We start from the raw sequence: 14,725 nt of genomic DNA, 5'->3' as shown, positions 1-14,725 counted from the left end.
AGAACACAGCCAGGCTGCCAAGGTCCTAGAAGGGGTCCCCCAACCTGGCCCAGAGTTGTTCGCCCTCTATCCGTGCTGAAGCTTCCCCAGGGTGCCAATTTCCTGCCTGCTCAGAGGACCCCAGACACCCCGGGGGCCAAAACTGCCATCAGCTGAGCCCAATTCTGACGGAAATGACAGGAAACACTCTCACAACAAAAAAACCACCAGACTTGTACAAGCAAAGATGCCAAATAAAAACAATATAGAAACTACCACATTCCCATCCCCACAACGGCCCGGGGTGAGGAACAGCCTGAGCCACCGGCTGCCCTCGGGCCCCTCGCGTCTGAAGCCTTGATGACAGGACAGGCTGTTTACACAGGAAGCAGCAAACGTGGAGACGGGGGTGCTGTTTCCCTGGGCGACTTCGGATTGCAGTATCTGCCAGCAGAATTTTCAAAAGCCATCAGAGAGAGACTCAGAAGGAAGCTGAGGAGCTGAAGGTCAAACGTTCAGGCTGGCGGGTTTTGATCACAAAGGCCAGGTAATCCCGCCAGCCTCGCTCCCGCCCTATTGATCAGGAGTGTCTGATCAGCTCCGCACATCAGATCCAGCCACTCCCCACTCCAGCCTCAGACAGTCCAACCCTTCCACTGCCCTGTGCCCGACATGCCGCCTTCTCTCCCAAAGGCTTGGGACACGCGGACTAGTAGAAGGTCACATCAGAGCAGAGGGAGGGAAAGGCCAGATGGGGTAGGCACGGAGGAGAGCCAGGTCTGCCAGAGACGAGGGGCTAGCTCTCTGCTGCAGAGCCAGAATGCCCTGGGGACCGGCCTGCTCCGTCTGGCCTGCCCAGACCACCTGGAGCCTTTCCAACAGGGAGACACGCCCTGCAGACCCATCTGTACCCTCCAAAATCCACACCACACAGTCAGTTGCCCTGGCAAAGCAGGGACAGACTAGAGAAGAACTTTTTAACAGCAGCTCTGAAACGCAGCCATGGTCAGAGTGCAGAAGATCATTCCTGTATTATTGAAGACTATGCTCTAGAACCGGAGAAGGCAACGGCACTCCACTCCAGTACTCTTGCCTGGAGGATCCCAGGGACAGGGGAGCCTGGTGGGCTGCCGTCTATGGGGTCGCACAGAGTCGGACACGACTGAAGCGACTTAGGAGCAGCAGCAGCAACACCATGCTCTAGAACAGACAACCGCTAACAGCTGCTCCCTGACCAGTCAGGTCCAGAGTTTTAAATCCTCATGTTAGGACGTCCCTGGTGGTCCAGGGGTTAAGACTCTGCACTTCCACTTCAGGGGGCAAGGGTTAGATCCCTAGTCAGGGAACTAGATTCCACATGTCATGCCAAGCGGCCAAAACAAAACCCCCCAAATGCCATTTGGCTGTGGGGAGGCAGGGTGAGACCTGCTCAGCTGTGTGGAGTCCCCAGGGCCAGGAGCCACACCCTGGAGGGTGTGCACCCTATCCCGTGGACAGGCACTCCCTGACTTCTGGCAAGAGTCAGCCCTGGGTAAGCAGCATCAGTGGTCAGAAGGGGGGACGCCCTCAGAGCCCCGCCACGCCTCCTGATGGAAACTCACCACTGTCCACACCCACGTCTCACGGGGCTGCGTCTCTGATGCTCTGGGCGTCTCAGCACAGCTGGGGCCAGGAGGCAGGGCCACGGGGAGGCTGAGAGGGCGGGCAGGCCAAGGCCACGGGGGCCATCCAGGCACCGGGGCCCCGGACACGCCACTGGCAGGAAGGGCTGAGGCTGCAGCTTGGTGATCACCTCAGGGTGCGGGGAGGGCTCTGGGAGAAGCTTCTCGCCCAGACCAGATCTAAACTCACCAGGAAACTCCTGCAGTCGCCAGGGCTTTGTGACAAGCCACCCTGACCCGTAGGGGAGTAAAAAAACCACATACCACGCCCACAGACCCTGCAGGTCGGGGCGCGGGACAAGAGTCCCAAGAGAGCTGGGGCTCCAGTGGGGGGTGCTGGCTGACAGCCGGCCCCGGGCCCTCCACACAGTGAGTCTGGGTTCCTCACCGCGTGGCAGCTGGGCTTGAGGAACGAGATCCTGATGGAAACTACAGCAAATTTACAGTCTAGCCCCAGAAGTCACAGGCTCTCCTGGTGGCTCAGATGGTAAAGAATCCACCTGCCATGTAGAAGACTTGGGTTCAATTCCTGGGTTTGAGTAGATCCCCTGGAGAAGGGAATGGTTACCCACCCCAGTACTCTCACCTGGGAAATCCATGGACAGAGGAGTCTGGAGGGCTACAGTCCATGGGGTCACAAAAAGTCAGATACAACTGAGCGACTAACACTCACTTCACTCAGAAGTCACACAGCGACCCAGCCATGTTTATGCACTGAGGCCGTGACCCAGGTCCTGACCGAGCCAGGCAGTAGGGAAATGATTCCAACTCTCCATAGGGAATGGCCATAAATACTGTGGACATTACAAGCTGCCTGTCCCCAGCATCCTCACTGCCTCACTCAAATGCCACACCACAGTGACCGTCCCACAGTGTAACCACCGCACAGTGACTGACTAAAGCACTGGTGATGCCTCGTGAGTGGCACCGTGGCTGTTCCACAGATAAGGCATTGGAGGCTCCAACAGTGGTCAGACCCGCTCCCCAGAGAAGCCCACTGAGGTTGGGGGGCCCTGCCCTGGCCCTCTGCACAGACGCCTCATCATTCAAACCAGCCACAGACCCACCAGCCGACCTGGCAACGAGCGTTGGGACACGAGGCAGCGAAGGCTGCAATTTGTACATTAGCCCAGAATAAGCACTCTCCTGGCAGAAATGACATGCTAGAAGGTGGAGAGCATCTAGCAGAATCCTCTGATCACCTCAAGCCTGCCCAGTTAAGTACAGCCTCCACCTCAGCACCTTGGAGCCGGCAGGAACAGCTCCTGGGAGCAGCGGATGTGGCCAAGGGTCCTGACACTGGCAGACACCCCAGATGATGAGTGTGGCAGCCTTTCAGCCTCACTCAGGCCTCTGGCCCCAAGCTTATCACACAGCATACCCCAGAGCATGACCCTGTCTCCCAGCTGAGCCACTGGAGGCAGGGCCTACATCCTCGGCCCCTCATGGCTTAGCCCAGAGGCCAGTACATGGGAGGCACCCCGTGACAGCATGTAATTTGTGACAGGCCTCAGAGAAGGACCCCAGGGTGTCCTCCCTGGCCAGAGCCAACCCCAGCACACCAGGGTGGGGCCGCCTCCCATGGACACTACACAGGAGTGAAGGTCCCCCCTGCCCAGAGCCAAGGCCTCAGGCATCTCAACACAGCTGGGAATCCGGAATCTCAGTATTAACAAACACCACCTCCAAACAAACGTGAAAAGTCTGCGGCTCCGGCTCTGACACTCCTTCCCATTCGAGGGCACTGGGCTCCAGCCCAGAGCAGGCTGTTAATACGCTTGCCCACTAAGCCTTGCCCCTTGCTAACCTTCCCCCGTTGCCACTCACAGGCCAGGCGGTGCCCCCGCCCCCAGCCCGCCAGTGGCCAGCAGGCACTCTCACAGCCCCCAGCCAGTGGCCAGCAGGCACGCTCACAGCCCCAGACTGCTCCTTACTTGCCCATCCAGGTGGCGTGGCTGGGAGGAAGCCTGGGCACGAACAGAGTGGCCGTCCCGGTGTCCACGTCGATCACGCCGTAGCAGCCCGGCTCGGTGACACCAAACGCCCAGTGAAAGAAGGATTCCTATGGCGGGAACGAGGACCCAGGTCACCCAGTCGGCAGGACAGAAACTTAAGGCACAAGGAGAGAGGTGGGGAGTCTGACCGAGCGCCTTCCTCCCCACACCCCAGAGAGGAGACTCAGTCTCCCCAGCTCTTGAAGTCGGACCCCAGTCTCACACCGCCCTGCACCTCAGCACTGTGCCCCCCACTCCAACCAACTGCCATCTCCTTCCTCCTGGCTGGCTGCTTGGACCCCGCTTCATGCCCGTGTCCCAGGCCTACCCGCCATCCCTGCCTCCCCGCCACACCCCTCAGGTCCCAGACAGGACAGGTTAAAACTCGGGTTCCCAAGAGCATCACAGATCTGGCAACGCCCTACCTGCATCCTCCTGTCCCTCCCCACCTCTCTGCCACCCCCACTGCCTGCAGGCAGGCAAGCTTCCACCTTGACTTAAGACGCCCAGGCCGGGCATCTGCTCAGAAGCAGATTCCTCCATTTAGGACTTCTTCCTTCCTTCTCCCGCCCCCGGGGCAGCTGATGACTTCAGTGTTTAGCATTAAACACGGAGCTAAAATATCGTTGTAAAGGTATGAAGTGGAGGAGGCGCTCTTCTAAAATTAATCTTGCATAAAACATCAGTAAGGGAGCCAACAGCTGAATTTAGGAGACTGGTTTTTAAACCACAGACTATGGAAACCTCAAGAAGCATCAGGACAAGGCAGAGAAAACTTGTTTAGACCTCCACGTCTCCAGCAACCCAGGGACGGCAGGAACGAAGAGGCAGAGGGAAGCCCTCCAGTAGGAGACACTTTCTGTGGAAGGTGCTGCGTGCGCCATGGCTCCCAGCAGCGGATCTAGGCCTGTGCCCCGAAGGGTAGACACTGTCCAGCTGCGGAGGCCACGCTTTGCTGCCTGCTCTCCACGCTCAGCTCCCTTCCCACTCCCCTGCCTGCTCCCTGACCTGGATGCTGGACAGCCATGTCCTCTAGGCCTTGCCTGGCCCCAGGGAGTTCCCAGTGCATCAGACCCCTGCTCTGGGAGACGGAGTCAGCAGATGGGTTCTAATTAATCCCAGCTCCCCCTCTGGCAAGTCATTTCCCACAGAGTCTATTTCCTCATCTATAAAGTGGGGGCAGCCTAGGGCCCCCTGGGTGAGCCTCTGATGACTGTCCTTGTTCCTGTCCCTGGGAACTGAATGACGCCAGAGGCCATCACATCCAGGCTGGCTTTCTACAGCTTGGCCACCCGCCGCCATCCCCCAGGGTTCTAGAACTTTGAGGAGCCCCTGGATCACTTCCCAGGGGAGGAAACCAAACCCAAGGGGTCAGCACTGGCCAAGCTGGGATGAATGCCAGGGCATTGGACTCCTGTTCAGACCCTGCTCCCACGCCTCCTCCTCCCAGGACCTCTGTAGCACCAGTCCATTCTTCTTGCTGCAGCAAAATCTGGTCACAGGAACTCAGCCCTCCCCAACAGCACCTCTCCCAGCCCAGGGAAGGCTGCCCAGCCCAGCCTCTGCGGTCCAATCCTGTGGATACCATTCCCCCACCCAGAACACCAAACCCCAGCTCCACCTGTCAGAATTCACACTGGCCTTCAGGGTCCATGCCCAATACTGCCTCCTCCAGGAAGCCTTGCCTGCTTGCTCCCCAGGAACATCATCCCTCTGTACTCTGATCTGAGAGAGCAGAGGCTGATTGGTGACAGCTCTGCCTCCGGAGTGGGGGCCCCCTGGGGACCTCGGCCTTGGCCTGCCTTCAGAGAAAGAACCTCCTCCTGGTCCCTCAGGAGGGCAGAGTTGCCCAGACCCACCCGGCCTGGTGCTGGAGGAGGGCAGACGGCCTACAGGAGGCCCGGCGCAGACCCAGAGAGGCGGGAAGCTGCCGGCAGCGCTCACCTGGCGGAAGATCACCCCGGTGTCGGTGCAGTAGCGCTGCGTCTCCTCGCCGCCCTGCAGCACGACCGCGGAGCCCGCCTGCACCGCCGGGTTCTTCCGCAGCCGCTCACACAGGCGCCGCCTGTTCAGCGCGAAGAGAGCCAGCGGCACCTTCAGGGTTTCGTTCCCCAGCCAAAACGAGGGTCTGCAAAGACACAAGCAGGCTTCTGTTAGCACCGCCAGGCACATGCCCTATGCACAGTCTGGGGCGGCCTCAGGGCCCAGCCTGGCACCGGACCCCCATTAGCACGTGGCAAGCTGATCCAAACTCGACCTGCGCGTGATCCGGAAACAGCTCCTTGCCGGGCCGCCGGTGGACCACAGGGGCTGTCAACCACACCCTCCCCTCCTGGCCCTGAGCACCAGACAAGTGGGATGAGGGGCAGCTGGGTCTGTTTAACCAGCAGACAGATGAGACCACCAAGGGAAACTCTGTAACGGTGCCCAGACACACTCCCTACCCTCCAGTTCCTGCCCTCAAGGAGCTTCCCATCCATGTGAGATGTTTTCCCAGAGGACACTGGATCCCTGCCCACGTGTCCGCAGGCTGCATCTGCTCTGTAGGTCACAGACCCGGCAGCCCGGGTTGTTTCTCACCTGAGCTGGGACACACACACACACACACACAGACACACACAGACACACACACACACAGACACACAGACATACACACACACACAGACACACACACACACACACACACAGCACTCAGCACCAGGCACTGAGCCGAGCCAGGCCTGTATGTGCCAAATGACACACAGACACACACAGACACACACACACACAGACACACACACACACACACACACACACACACGGCACTCAGCCCCAGGCACTGAGCCGAGCCAGGCCTGTATGTGCCAAATGACTGAGGGGGAACCATGACAAGAAGGATCCAGAAGTTTCGGCCTTTGTGCTGAGGCCTCCCCTCCACCTGGGCGTGGCCTGAGCTACCCCTCATGTTTCTCCCCACCCCCCCCAACCCCTTGCATTGCTCCAGCATCAATTTTCCCCTCTGGGGACCATTCTCAGCATTCAGACGTACAGGAACCTCACCCATCTTTAAAATAAATAAGTAAAAACACGCCCCTTGACCCCTACCCACCAGCATCTACTTCTCTCTCTCTGTGTGTGCAATAAAATCCTCTGAAGAGTCACCCAGCCGTTCCCCATGTCCTGGCCACCCCAGCGCCCTTAGAACCCAGTGCAGACTTCCTCCCAGCCACAAGGCGCTGAGGCGGGCCACACAGGCATCATACTCTTCCCTAAACCCCAAGAACGCTCCCACCTGGGGCCTTCCTGTTCCCCGTAAGGAACACCCTCTCCTACTGCCGACCAGGGTCATGTTCCCCTTCATCCAGGCCTCTGCAGACATAACCCCTCTTCCCGGAAACTTTTCCAACAACCCCACCCAAACCTATCCACTGCTCTCTTCCCACCTCTCTAGAGCACGCATCACTGTCTAATGGTATATGTTTACTTGCTCATTGTCTCCCCAGGTAAAATATAAGCTCCATGAGGGTGGGGACCACCTCCTTCCAGGCCCCTGAAACAGTGCTTCATGCGTGCATGCATGCTAAGTCGCTTCATTTGTGTCCAACTCTTTGCAACCCTGTGGACCGTAGCCCACCAAGCTCCTCTGTCCATGGGATTCTCCAGGCAATACTGGAGGGGGTTGCCATGCCCTCCTTCAGGGGATCTTCCACATCCAGGGATTGAGCCCAGGTCTGTAACATCTCCTGCATTGGCAGGTGGGTTCTTTACCACTGGTGTCACCTGGGAAGCCCAAAACAGCACTGCATGAATAACTAAATGGAGGAAGGGCAGTCCCAGTGAGTGGGCTGGTGGCCCGCAAGGTCGGGGCCAGAGGGCAGGAGTTAGGCAGGGGCGTGTGGAGGGAGGCCCTGCAAGCTCTCTAGCCAGCAGAGGTCCAGGAGGGCAGGGACAGCCCAGAGAGAGGGGGCGCTGCCTGGGGCTGCAGTGAGAGACGGTGCTCACGGGTGAGGGCCGCCTCCAGCCACTAGAACGGAAACCCCATGAGCCCAGAGAGCTGGGTCTGCTCTGGTCAGTGCCGCCCCACACCAAGCTCTGTGCTGGGCACGTGGCAAGTGCTCAATAAAGCTTTGCTGAGTGAGCAACTGTCACAGCCTGGGGCCACCCACACAGCTGTGCAAAGCTGCCATTTCAGCCCCAGAGGGGAAGGAAGCCCCACCCTTAGACCAGCCTGGCCAGGAAGGATAGACAGGTCCTGCCCACCCAACGTGCTGACGGGACAAGAGCCTCCCTGGGCACGGCCCTCCCTCACCCTCCTGGGAGGGTGGACCCAAGGGGCCAGGGCTTCCTCTCAGCCAGGCCACTTGCCTGCCATGCTCAGCACCAGGATGAAAGGAAGGGGTGACGGCTCACAAACAGGCCGGCATCCCAGCTGTCAGGAACTGAAAGTGCAGCCGCCAGCACCCCTGCGCAGAGGCCCCTGTGTTTCCCCGTTCTCTCCCCTCACTCAGCAGAGCCCATGGGGCGGGCTCCGGGAAGAGCCTGGTCTCTCTGGACTCCCAACAGCACAGAAGGGGCAGGACCGCTGCAGAGGCCCCGGCCAAAGCTGCCTAGACCCATGCAGACTCAACAGCACCAGTGCCTAAAAATGCCCAGCCTCGGCCCCCAGCCTGCAGAGCCCGCCCACCTCAGCTCCCCCCACCTCAACCCCGCCACCTCCCTCCTTAAACATACCAGGTACCAGCTGCCCGGGTGGCTCATGGTAAAGAGTCCACCTATGATACAAAAGACATGAGTTTGATCCTTGGGTTGGGAAGCTCCCCTGGAGAAGGAAATGGCAACCCACTCCAGTATTCTTGCCTGGAAAATCCCATGATCCCATGGATGGAATAGTCTGGTGGGCTACAGTCCATGGGGTCACAAAAGAGTCGGACATGACTCAGCAACTAAACAACAAAACCAGCTGACACAGCATCCCAACCTGGAAGGCTCTCAGAAGGGCTAGGCGTCATCTTATCTGGGCTTTCCTGGTGGCTCAAATGGTAAAGAATTCCACCCACAATGAGGGAGACCTGGGTTCAATCCCTGGGTTGGGAAGATCCCCCTGGAGAAGGGAAAGGCTGCCCACTCCAATATTCTGGCCTGGAGAATTCCATGGATGGAGGAGCCTGGAAGGCTACAGTCCGTGAGGTCAAAAAGAGTCAGACACAACTGAGCGACTTTCACTTCATCTTATCCAGAACTTTCTGAGAGACCTAAACTCCTCAGGGCACCTGGACAGGAGTTTTCTGGCCCAAGGGCCGAGCAGTCCAGGTCAAGATAGGAAACTTGACAAGCTACCGTCCCTGGGAGCATGAGCCACTGCTGCAAAGGAAATCTCCAATACTACCTAATCCTGCATGGGCTCAGCCAGAACAGAGAAAGGCAGCCTGGCCAGAGCCCCTGGGCAGGGCTGACGGCTGCAGTCATTTATTACTGTAGGGCACCTCAGAATCCAAGGGTATAGAGACATGCCCTTTGATTTCTCATGGCATAAACCAACCCTCAGAGAGAATGTTGGGCCCAGGGCCATCGCAGGTGGCTTCTCCCTGCAAGTTCAGCAAAAGCAGCACTAATAAAACATCCCCACCTGGTTTCTGCTGGAGCTTTTGCTAACTGGCACCTGGAATCTAAAAGGCAAAAGCCGGGTCATCTTCAAGTCCAAGTGTAAATAAGGCACACTTTACTGCAGGCAGCCAAGGGCACGGGCAACGCCCAGGGAAGACAGTAGGGGCTGGCGGATAAAGACTCCAGGATATCAAAGAGACCCACAGAACAAGCTCCAGCCCTCATGGGCCAGCCCACCCCCTGTCAACAGCCAGAGCCCAGGAAACAGCCAGTGACCTGCCCCCATGGAAGGTGTGACACTGATGCCCGGGAAAACCTCTCCTATCCCCCAAGTCAGCACCGAGCCACCTCTCCTTTCCCTCAATGGCTACCTGCTGGGCTCTTACCCAAGGGATTAACGCACAGAGTTTACGGACTCCACCTACCTAAATGGGGAAAAAAAGTTATATCTTTATTTTCTCTAACCTCTCTTTCAAATTAACATCTTCTTCAGTTATTAACATAAGCAACAAACCACAACAGTATCAGCAGAGCATGAATCTATGAACAGAAATCAGAAGTATTTTCATGTCACCTTATAGATGTTCCCATATCTCAAGATTACCACTTTTCCTCATCACTACTTCAACACTAAGGTTAGACCTGCTGCTTTTATTATTTAATGTGTTAATAAAGAAGCATATATTACTATACCACAAATTTGTTTCCTAACATCTTAATAACTGTGTTCCTATATAATTGGTTCTCCTTGTACGCCTCTGTAATTTATTTCATCATGTTTTTGTTGTTTAGTTGCTCAGTCGAGTCCAACTCTTTGCAACCCCATGGACTACAGCATGCCAGGCTCCTATGTCCATGGGATTTCCCAAGCAAGAATACTGGAGTAGATTGCCATTTACTTCTCCAGGGGACCTTCCCGGCCCAGGGATTGAACCCACATTTTCTGCATTGGCAGGCAGACTCTTTATCACTGAGCCACGTGGGAGTCATGCTGGGAGGGATAAAAAGTTCTCATGGACGTCCATGGGGTCCATAGCACGGATGAGGACAACATCCTTGCCCTGTGATGTGACACCACTTCTGAATGGGGCCATACTGCTAAGCTCCCAGCAAGAGAGGCCAGCCAAGGACTGGCCTAATTCCTCAGCCACAGCCTCCAGCTCAGGTCAGGCACTGAAGCAAGGCCGACCCTCTCACCCTGGCTGAAGGGGCCTCCCAGCAGCTGGCCGGCATCTCCCACTCTGCCTACCCTTCTCCTGAGGAGGGTGAGCAGGGCTAAGCACACCCAGGGACCTGTGTGGAGGCAGACCAGGCCTGAGAAAGGGCCTCAGAGGGCAAAGGGGCACTCATTGGCCAGTCTGCCTCCCACAGACCCACCCCTCACCCCAGCCCCCAAGGTCAGCTTGTTGCCTCTTCTCCAAGAGCACAAGGTTCATATCAGGGTGGAGACAGGCTCTGATCCAGAATCTGACTCCTCCAGATACTTGCTCTCCAGAAATGCTGACTCCAGTGTGACCTATGACCTCACAGGGACACATCCAGGACAGCTCACCTGCTGCTCCTCGCTGGGCAAAAGCCCTCTGGGCAGCAGCCCCTCCATCCCGAGTGTCACTCAGAGAGTCAAAGATATCCCTTCATCCTGCTCAGCGTGCTGTCCCCACTCCCACCCACAGCTCCCTTCCTCAATTACTGAGGGCTCCATGGAAAGCAGGATGGCATGCTGGACTAATATAGAGAAATCATTCGATTAGGTACCACGTCACCCAGAACCAATCACAAGGCAGCCATGGGGCCCTGGAGACACACACTGAAGTAGTCCCTGGGCTTAAGGATGCTGGCAGAGGCATGAAGGGGGGCAACCCCTCACCTGACCACTATGGGCAGGCATGCAGATGCAGAAGAGCATCCTGCCAGCAGGGAAAAACTGGGATTCTCTGAAGTTCTGAGAAGGAAGCTTTGACTGGAGGTCCAAATCAGGGAGGCGGTGGGGGGCAGGGGGGAAGGAGGTCAGGAAAGGCTTCTAGGAGTAGGAACCACCTGAGCTGAGCCTGCAAGTGTGAGAACAGTATGTGAGAGGATGAGGGCGGTCCAGGGCCAGCCAGTGAGTGGGCAGAGGGAGGAGGAGAAAGGAAAAAGCCATGAGGGGTACCGATTCAGCAGCTCTGGCTACAGCAGAGCAGTCTCATCTCTACTCAAGGAGAAAACACCTTCCATCAAGTGTCATGGGATGGACGGGGGGTGTGGAGGTGACTTCACAGCAGACCCTCTGGGGGCTGTGGGACCCTCTGTCTCAATCTTGAAGTCCTCGCCCAGGCCGGTAGGACAAAGCAGGATCAACCCTGAAACACTCCTCAGAGGAGCAGTTCAAGTTTCCAGTTGAACCTGAGATACTACCTTAGGGCTTCCAATGCTCCCCAGATCACATGGAGCACAAACCAGCACCTGGGTCTCCTGGCCTCCCGGGGCCCAGGATCTGGAAGGACTCTTGTTGTTTAGTCGCTAGGTCATGCCCAATTCTTTGAGACCCCATGGACTGTAGCCCACTAGGCTCCATGGGATTTCCCAGGCAAGAATACTGGAGTGGGTTGCTATTTCCTTCTCCAGGGGATCTTCCCAATGCAGGGAGCAAATCCACATCTCCTGCATTGGCAGGTGAATTCTTTACCACTGAGCCGCCAGGGAAGCTCCGTGCTCAGGTAGGGCTCTATAAGCAACCAAATTCAACTCCTGGGGAGACTGTGGCTATGACTTGGTGATGCAGTGCCTCATTATGCCTGACGCTCCGATCTGCTCTGAGTATGTCTGGGGACCTTGAAGAACTATAACTACAGCAGTAAAGCCATTCTTCAAGGTCCCCAGACATACTAGGACACAGCTTTGCTGGAAACACACTCAAAGCCTCTTCCACCTAAGGAAGTTGCTGGGTTCCAAGTGTCCAGCAGGGCAACCAACACCAGCCTGGGGTGGTTCTTGCCAAGGAGGGCCTATCAAGCTCTGGAAGCTACCTCTCAGGTCTCCCTTCGCATTACACGCCTCTCCAAGACCTCTGTTTTTACTGTACATGGCCCAGAGAATCAGCTTTGCTATAAAGGCCTTCCCTCCAGGATTCAGCCAGCTCGAGGCTCATGCCCATCCAATCACCAGCCCGGCTCACTGTACCTTTGGTAGCACAGACCTCAAACCAGCATGGAGCCCTGAACCGAAATGGAGCAACTGGAACTCCCTGTGACCACATGGTGGCCCAGATACAGTGGTAACAGAACCACATTTGGGCACGGGCCCACACCTACTGCTCACTGTGCTCTTTAAGACAGGGTCACAGGCTGGGTTCAAGGGTCTGACCCTGGATTCCATGACATTCAGGTGAGACTTAGTTATCTGCCTGAGGGGTACTCAAGGACTAGCACAAATACCATCCAGGGAGTGAAGGCCACCCACACTCTCCCCTGAGCTCAGAACCCGTGCACGTCCAAGGCACCCATCAAGAGGCACACAGATGGATGACATCTACCCCGGTGGCCCGTGAACACCTAAGGGTAGACCCAGTACTCTTTCTGGAATACAGCAGGGTCCTATTACGTGTTTGATTTGTATTAACGTGTTTGTTTGTCCTAAGCTCTCCCAACCTCGGGGGCCATTTTCTGCTGCCATTCTCCGTACCTTCCAAAGAGAGACGCCCATTTAGTCCACCAGTTTCCCCATTCTGATCTCAGTTCTGGCCTGGCATCTAGAGCAGTGCCTTTGCTCTATCTACCACACCCCATTCCAGCCCCAGCATCCCCAGGCCAGGTCTTGCCCTAAACTCACAATAGCTCAGGAAATAGTTATCTAAAAGGCAGAACTCACCCATAGCTCAGAAGATAGTTATCTAAACTGAGCAGATTAAAACCCTTGGAATGTCCCAGTCCCTTAGGACAAAGTCTAGAAAAGCCAACTGGGACACCGTGCCCTCCAGCACAGGGACACACTCCATCGTCCCCTGTCCCCAGAACACTGTCAACCTTTGTTTGGAATGTTCCTTCATCTTGGACACTCCTCAATGCTTCAGTGAGCCCATCTGTCCACACTTCCTTCCACTAGGACCACTCACCATTCTTCTATTGGGCAGGATTTATGAGGCATGTATGCAAGGCAAATGAGGCCCAGGGGTGAAGGAGACAAAGGCCCTGACTTCACACTCTAAATGGAGAGAGGACAAGAACAGGTTCGTTGGGTTTTTTTTTTTTTTTTAAAGGTACTATATTATTAACCAAGTGGTGCTAAGAGTGGGAAAGGTGCTTAGGGAAAGGTGCTTAGGGAAGGCTTCTCTGAGGAGGTTCCATCTGGGCCCTGAAGAAAGAGTGAAATTGCCTAGCTAGGGGAGAGGATTCCAAGGCCATCTCAAATGCTGCCTCTTCCCCGGATCCCCAGGACCCCAGCACCCTGGCAACGCCGCCTTCCCATCGGAGTTCCATGACGGAACGCGCGTGTGGATGCGAGACCCAACTCGGCCGCACAGTGGGGACGCCACACACGCGGGTGGGGCCTGAGCGCCACGGCAGCCCTGAGGGCAATGGGCAGCGGCCAGGGAGGGGACTCGCAGCCGGATGCCCAGCGCTCGGAGGACCGACCCGCGTGAAGAAGCGCGCTGTCCAGGGCCTCACTGCACGCCCGGCGAGGACGCGGCCTGTCAGCGCGGGGCTCTCACCCGCTGTCCAATCGGCAGGCCCAAGGCCCCAGCTCCGCGCCGCCGGCCAAGGGCCAGGGACAGCGGCAGCACTCACCCGGTGGCCGCCGCCATGCTTCCCCAGCTCCAGCGTCACGTGAAGTGGGGCGTCAGCTGAGCCCGACCAGGTCCCACTCCGGGGGGCGGGGCTGGATGGGCGGGGCCTGGGCGGGGCCGGGAGCCCCTGTCCAGTGCCCTCCGGCGAAGCGCTTCCCCCGACCCGAAGGGGCGGAGCCCTGGAGGAGGTGGAGAATCTGTCTGGTCGCCCGCCTCTTGCTGCAGGGGAGAGGTGCGGCTGGGGTGCGGACAGAGGCCTTTCCAGAATAGAAGCGAACATACCCGAGGCAGTGAATACCTTGATTCTGCTCTTCACCCGACGTCCCAGCCTGCCCAGGGGGAAAGACACCTTGAGAGAGGAGCCTCTGACCCAGTCTAGTAAACGGGCAGAGGTGACAGTGGTTGGCTTAAGAAGGGAAATGGCTTGAGCAAAGGCCAGGGCAATTGAAGTAACCTAAAAGTTCAGTGTCCAGGAGAGAGGGGAGGTGCAGCCTCAGAGGTGAGCAAGGGTCAGATCTTGCACTGCCTTGAAAACAGGGCCAGGGAGTTAGGTCTGTTGGGACCTTTCTGAGCTCACTCACCTGCAGGGTGGAGAAGAACCTGAAAGCAGGACTACCAGTGAGGAGGGCTAGGGAGAAGTGGCCACAGGGAGGGCACAGTTCAGGATAGAGAATCGATCAGAGGGTCACCCCCCACCCTTGCCCAGCTGTGCACTTTTGTTGGGTGCAGGGTCCTCCAGAGAGTTG

At 57.1% G+C, this 14,725-nt stretch overlaps 1 protein-coding gene across 1 annotated transcript in view; it reads right to left on the bottom strand.

Annotated features, from left to right (window-relative positions):
• PEPD (peptidase D) overlaps nucleotides 1–14,106 on the bottom strand; it is a 117,884-nt gene extending 103,778 nt beyond the window's left edge. The window contains exons 1-3 of the mRNA XM_043437544.1: nucleotides 13,981–14,106; nucleotides 5,579–5,762; nucleotides 3,575–3,702 (exon numbers count right to left, since the gene is read on the bottom strand). Coding sequence (XP_043293479.1) covers nucleotides 3,575–3,702; nucleotides 5,579–5,762; nucleotides 13,981–13,997 — 329 coding nt within the window. The 5' untranslated portion in view covers nucleotides 13,998–14,106. The remainder of the gene's footprint in view (nucleotides 1–3,574; nucleotides 3,703–5,578; nucleotides 5,763–13,980) is intronic.
• Nucleotides 14,107–14,725: the final 619 nt, after the last annotated feature.

The sequence above is a fragment of the Cervus canadensis genome, chromosome 18 (assembly GCF_019320065.1).
Source record: "Cervus canadensis isolate Bull #8, Minnesota chromosome 18, ASM1932006v1, whole genome shotgun sequence".
In the NCBI taxonomy this organism is placed as follows: domain Eukaryota; kingdom Metazoa; phylum Chordata; class Mammalia; order Artiodactyla; family Cervidae; genus Cervus; species Cervus canadensis.
This window is presented reverse-complemented; position numbering and strand designations above follow the sequence as displayed.